The sequence below is a fragment of the Aureococcus anophagefferens genome (assembly GCF_000186865.1).
Source record: "Aureococcus anophagefferens unplaced genomic scaffold AURANscaffold_3, whole genome shotgun sequence".
NCBI lineage: Eukaryota > Pelagophyceae > Pelagomonadales > Pelagomonadaceae > Aureococcus > Aureococcus anophagefferens.
This window is the reverse complement of record NW_008705563.1, coordinates 1,021,811-1,027,810: the sequence shown is the minus strand read 5'-3', so window position 1 is coordinate 1,027,810 and position 6,000 is coordinate 1,021,811. Positions and strand designations below refer to the sequence as shown.

General features: G+C 70.1%; 3 protein-coding genes across 3 annotated transcripts in view; 2 read left to right on the top strand and 1 right to left on the bottom strand.

Moving 5' to 3' along the window:
• Positions 1-720, top strand: part of AURANDRAFT_70839 (expressed protein) — a gene marked incomplete at both ends in the record, with an annotated part of 1,339 nt that extends 619 nt beyond the window's left edge. Inside the window, one exon of the mRNA XM_009035761.1 lies at positions 214-720. Coding sequence (XP_009034009.1) covers positions 214-705 — 492 coding nt within the window. The remainder of the gene's footprint in view (positions 1-213) is intronic.
• A 1,254-nt stretch (positions 721-1,974) lies between these two features.
• Positions 1,975-2,725, bottom strand: AURANDRAFT_70838 (hypothetical protein; the record flags this gene model as incomplete). Its single annotated transcript, XM_009035427.1, has 2 exons — positions 1,975-2,370; positions 2,487-2,725. The coding sequence occupies 2 exons, from the start codon at positions 2,571-2,573 to the stop codon at positions 1,975-1,977; spliced, it is 483 nt and encodes a 160-aa protein (XP_009033675.1).
• Positions 2,726-2,874: 149 nt separating this feature from the next.
• On the top strand, positions 2,875-5,157 carry AURANDRAFT_61661 (hypothetical protein; the record flags this gene model as incomplete). Its single annotated transcript, XM_009035762.1, has 1 exon — positions 2,875-5,157. The coding sequence occupies one exon, from the start codon at positions 2,875-2,877 to the stop codon at positions 5,155-5,157; it is 2,283 nt and encodes a 760-aa protein (XP_009034010.1).
• Between the last annotated feature and the right edge of the window lie 843 nt (positions 5,158-6,000).

Sequence of the window (6,000 nt, the reverse complement as noted above, 5' to 3'; positions counted from 1 at the left end):
GGTGCCCGCGGAGGTCGGCCGCAGGGCAGCAAAAGAGAGCGAAATTCCCAACTTCAAAGGCTCCGATCTCGGCCATTTTCCACTCGTTTTGGCTGATTTTTGGACGAGCGATCATCTCTCGGAACGGCCTCGAAGCGTGGATGCTTTTTCCGGAACGCGCGCGCGCGGAACACTCACATTGAAGCGACGTTGAATCACCCTTTTGCTGCCCAGGTCGGCCGCGTCGACGCGACCGGCGACGGCCGTTTGACGCGCGTCGTCCCCTTCGGCGCCGTCGCGGACGCCGCGGAGCGCGGCGGGGGCGACGCGCCCTACCTCGCGCAGCACCGGCTCCTGGACCAGATCCCGGAGCTCCGGGCCTACGTCGCGGACGTGCTCGACCTCGCGCCGCGGCGGCGCGTCGCGTCGGTCTGGGTCGGGCCCGCGGGCACCGTGTCCGCGGCGCACCACGACCCGGCGGACAACCTCTTCGTCCAGTTCGCCGGCGCCAAGAAATGGGACCTCTGGGCGCCGTCGGACGACGCGCCCGCGCGGCCCGCCGACGAGACGGTCGCGCTCGAGCCGGGGGCCGCGCTCTTCGTGCCCCGGGGCTGGTGGCACGAGGTCACGGCGCTGGACCCGGCCGTGTCGCTGTCCCTCTGGTTCGACGACGACCTCCCGGACGGCGCGGAGCTCGCGCGCTTCACCGCGGACCGGAGCCGGTAGTAACGCGCGAAGGGAACGAACTGGTATGTGCACACGAAGCGACGGGCGAAGGCGCGGGCGTCGGAGAGGCCACGCCTCAGATCGGGCCCGAGGAGGCGTCGGAGAGGGACGAGGCCACGGACTCGAGGGACTTGCTCCGCTTGCGGCCGAAGGTCTTCCGGAGCCGCGCGAAGAGGTAGGGCGTCGCGCCCCTGGGCGCGACGGGCGTGAACGAGTCGACGTAGGCCGCCTCGTCGACGGCGTGCATCGCCGCCTGGTTCTCGATCTCGTCGCGGATCGGGTCGCCGACGCTCAGGCGCTGCGACAGCGAGACCACGGACACGCCCGCGCCGTTGCGTTTCTCCAGGACCTCCTTGCGGTCCAATGCGCTCGTGAAGCTCTCCAGCAGCAGCGCCAGGCCCGTGGCGTCGCCGATGGACGCCGCGTAGTGCAGGATCGTGTTCCCGTCGGGCAAGGGGGTTTCGAGGTCGTCCTTCTCGAAGAAGCGGAGCTGGGCCCGGAAGTCCCTCTCGCCGCCCATTGCGACGGGCATCTTGTCCGTCAGGAACGGATGCCAGCAGACGGGGCTCGGCGACCCGGGGACCACGGCCGGCCCCCGGTCGAAGCTCGGCATGTCGTGCTCGAGCTCGACGCACTTCTCACTCCGCTTCCGCACCGGCCGCTTCTGCGAGCTCCTGGCGGCCCGCCGCGCCCGAGCCAAGTCCCGATGCTCCCGCCGGTCCTCGGCGCTCCGCGACCGCGACCGGTGCCGCCGCTCCCGTGTATACTCCACGTCGACGTCCTCGAAGGGCGCGTTCATGGTGAAGCAGGCGCAGGTCTCCTCGTCGTCGACGGCGCCGCCGCCGAGGCACGACCACTGCGAGCCCAGGGACGCGGGGCCGAGGAGCGCCATGCCTCGGGCTGCCCGCGCGGCCGGATTAGGATGCGGGGGTGAGTCGGGGCCGTCCACGGTCCACGGGATGTCGCCCTGACGGAGCGCGCTTGCGGTTGCACTCATCGAGAAGTTATCGTTGCCATTCAACATAGGGCTGTCGGTCGACCGCGCGCGGGGAGACCCTCGGCGGCGCGACGCAGCGCGTCGCGACGAGCAACGCCGCCGACAGCGACACACGATCGACGGCGACGCGCGGAGGCTCTCGCCTTCCGCGCCGCGTCGACCTCTAGCGTCGGCCGGATCCGCGGCCGGATGAGCGGGCCAGCGACCGACGCCGAGAAGACGCCCCACAACCAACTCTGGCGTCTGCTTGTTCTTTTTTACGCGGCGGCCGCTCAGAAGTCGTCGTCGTCGAGGGACAGCGCGGCGAAGGCGGGCGCGGCGGGCGCGGCGGGCGCGTTCGCCGGCGGCGCGGCGGCGGTGGCGTTCTCCTTGCCCGCGAGGGCCGTCTCGATGGTCTCGGCCGTGACCTTGAGCGCGGAGCCGGCGAAGGCCGTCTCGCCGGTCGCGTCCAGCACGACGAGGTACGGCACGGCCTTGAAGCCCCAGTGCGCCTTGGCGAGCTCCTTCGTCTCGGCGTCCATGCCCGCGTGGGCCATGCGCTCCCACTCGTGCTCCTCGACGATCTCCTTGGCGAACTCGGGGTCGTCGAGGCACACGGACGCGAACGCGACGTCGCCGCCGAACGCCTCGACGAATCCGTCGAGCTTCGTCAGGCACGCGGGGCACCGCTCGCAGCGCGTCGTCCCTGCGGCGCGGGCGGAGCGTGAGTTTTGTGCGCGCGCGGTCGCGCGCGCGGCGCGGTCGCGCGGCGGCGGCGGGACGCGGCGCGCGCGCAGAAGTCGACCACGAGCGCCTTGCCGTCGCGGAGCTTCTGCAGCGACGACGCGCTGTCGTCGGCGAAGAGCGTGATGGGCAGGTCGGGCGCAGCCATGTTTGAGGTGCTGCGGTCGGTTTTGTCACAGGCCGCACGCGCGGCAACGCAGTTTGGTTTGCTTAGAGCCCACCACGCAACGGATTGCCCTAGTTTCCTATCCTAGCGCCCCTCATCAAGCATGGTGCAAGATACATGCCTAAAAAGCTGGCAAACTCTCCGGCGGGCTGCGTTAGCTTCGCGCGGCGCATTCCGGTGTCTGAACGCGTCGTCGGCGGCCGCCGCCAACCCGCCGCGTCCGTGCCCGCTGATACACCGCGCCGCCGGTGACGACGCGACCCCAGCGAGAAGCACCGGCACCATGCCGGCGGCCCTCGCCCCGGGCGACGACCTGCTGTCCATCTCGGGCGCGTCCTTCGGCGCGACGCCCATGGGCCGGAGCGCGTCCATGCCCGGCATGCTCACGTCGAAGAACGTGAACCCGAGCATCTTGTGCGGGCCGTCGAAGACGATGATCACGACGACGACGCCGCCGCGGCAGGAGAAGCACGAGTTCTCCGCGTCGCTCGCGCATTTAGGCCAGGGCGGGCCCCGGGGCCAGAGCGCCGGCGCCGTCTTCCTGCCGGACGCGAACATGACCGCCGAGGAGGCGCTTCTACATTTGCGGCGCAAGATCTCCATGCAGATGACCGGCGGGTCGCACGGCCTGATGCGGTGCTGGGTGCTCTTCCGCACGCGCGCGGGCTCGTCCAAGGACGGCATCACCTTCCCCGAGTTCTGCCGGGGCCTGCGGTGCTACGGCCTGCCTCTCCCGGAGGCCATCTCGCGGGACCTGTTCAACCGCATGGACGCGAACGGCGACGGCACGATCCACATCAAGGAGTTCATCGACCACGTCATGGGCCGCTGGAGCCCCGTGGCGAACACGCACTACGGCTCCAAGACCGAGGAGGAGATCCAGGGCTCGGCTTATGTGTCGGGCAAGCAGAAGGCCAAGGCCATGGTCGTCGACGAGCCCGACGACGCGCTGACGTCCGCGGCCGCTTTAACGCAGCTCCGCCGCGCGATCGTCCAGCGCCTCAAGAGCGGGCCCAACGGCCTGCTCCGGTGCTGGATCGAGTTCCGCCAGCGCGCCGGGTCGACGAAGGACGGCATCACCTACCCCGAGTTCCTACGGGGACTGCGCGCGTACGGCATCCCGCTCCGCGCGGGTCTGGCGAAGACGCTCCACGGGCAGATGGACAGCAACGGCGACGGCCACATCCACATCACGGAGTTCGTGGACAAGGTCATGGGCCGCTGGGCGTCGGACACGAACACGCACTTCGGGGGCAAGAAGGAGGACGAGATCGCGGGCAGCGGCCTCGAGGGCAAGAAGCGCGCCGAGGCGATGGTCATCGAGAAGCTCGACGAGGACCTGACCATCGACCGGGCGTTATTGCTGCTCCGCAAGTCGATCACGCAGCGGCTCAAGTCCGGGCCCAACGGCCTCATGCGGTGCTGGATCGAGTTCCGGCTCCGCGCGGGGTCGACGAAGGAGGGCATCACGCTGCCCGAGTTCGCGCACGGGCTGCGCTGCTACGGCATCCCCCTCACGAAGGAGCGCACGAAGCAGTTCTTCGACCAGATGGACGTGACGAACGACGGCCACATCCACATCAAGGAGTTCATCGACGTCGTCATGGGCCGGTGGTCCGTTTCCGCGAACTCGGGAGGGTTGGAGGCGGAGCCGCGGAGCGACCCGCCGACGTCGCCGCTGACGGGCGGCGCCCACAAGCCCCTGCCCCACGAGGGCATGCGCCGCGCGCGGAACGCGGAGCTCCGCGATTTAGGCAAGACCATGGACCTCAGCGGCGACGCCGCGCTCCAGCTCCTCCGCGCGAAGATCGCGCAGCGCCTCGCGGGCGGCTCCCACGGCCTCCAGCGCGCCTGGAAGACGTTCCGCTACGCCGGCGGCGGCACGCACGCCGGCGTGTCCAAGGACGGCCTGCGGCGCGCGCTCAAGCACTTCGGGCTGCCGCTCGACGCGACGGTCTCCGACGAGCTCTTCGCGAAGATGAACATCGACGGCGACGACCTCATCCACGAGCCGGCCTTCATCTCCATCGTCATGGGCCGCGCGAACCTGCCGCCGTCGCCCAAGTTGAGGGGGGGGACGGTCTGCCTCCAGATGGGCGGCTACGGCGCGGAAAGGCCGACGACGGCGCCCGTCGACGTCGGCGCGCTCGCGCTGCAGGCCAAGCTCGAGGCCATGCGCGTGCCCGAGGAGCGCGCCTTCGCCGGCCCGCCGCCGGGCCTCGCGCCCGCCGCCGTGGCCCGGCCGAGCACCGTCGCTTCCCCTTCGCCCCTCCCCGTCGCGCCGCCTTCTTTCCGCGAGCCGCCGCCGGAGGTCGAGCCGCTGCTGAGCCTGCCCGTCGTCTCCCACAAACTCGGCGACGTGCCGGACCCGCTCCCCCTGCTCCAGGCGCCGCGGTCCGGTGCGAAGCTGCGGCCCCACACCGCGACCGCGCTCGCGCGCCTCAAGATGGGGCCCGTGCGGTCGCGGAAGGACCTCCGCGCCGCGCTCCGCCAGAGGCACGCGTCGAACCGCATCCGCCAGCAGCAGCAGGACGAGCTCAGCGCCGTCTCCAAGTTCTGCCTCTGAAGCACGAAAGGGCGCCGCCGACCCGCGCGCCCTAACACACTCGCTCGCGCCCCTTACGACAGCAGCGCGACCGCCAGGACGCTCGCGGCCGCGGCGGCGAGGGTCCTCGCGCCGAAGGCGCCCGCGGCGCCGCTGCAGCCGCCCTGCTTGTTGCAGCAGATGAACTCGCTCGACGCGCGCTGGGACATCTCCACCGTCGCGATGTCGTCGCCCTCGTTGTTCTTCGTCAGGTCGATCGTCCCCTTGCCGCAGCCGTTGTTGTTCTCCATGTACTTGGGCGTGCCGAACATGCCGCCGCAGGCGTTGACGTAGAAGACGCGGTAGAACTGCTGCTCGTCCCACGTCGACCCGGCGACGAGCAGCTCCATGTCGGACGAGCTCGACGTCTCGAGGTACATGCAGTAGTAGCAGACCCGCGTCCACTCCTTCTTGATGTAGAGCCGGATGTTGTCCTCGTTCTCCTGGCCCCAGCCGACGGCGCACTCCATGCGGCCCCGGGGCAGCAGCATGCGCCGGACGTCGTCCCAGTAGTGCGTCTCGTTGCTCTCCTCCTCGGCCCAGCTGCGCAGGCCGCCGAGGAGCTGGGGCGACGCCGGGACGGCGACCAGCGCGCAGAGCAGCGCGCGCAGCGCCATCATTTAATTTTTGTGTGTTTGTTCGCGGCTTCGCGCGCGACGGTACGAGCCGACGGATCGAGCGCTAGGGCTGCCCCATGCCTTTTTACGTTGCCGCGGCGCAAGGTAAACATGGCTACTTGCAGCTATATAGCAGCTAAAGCAAATGGGCCACCTCGAAGAGCGCGCCGTAGCGCGTGAGAGCTGCGCGTAACATTCTGCGCCGCCA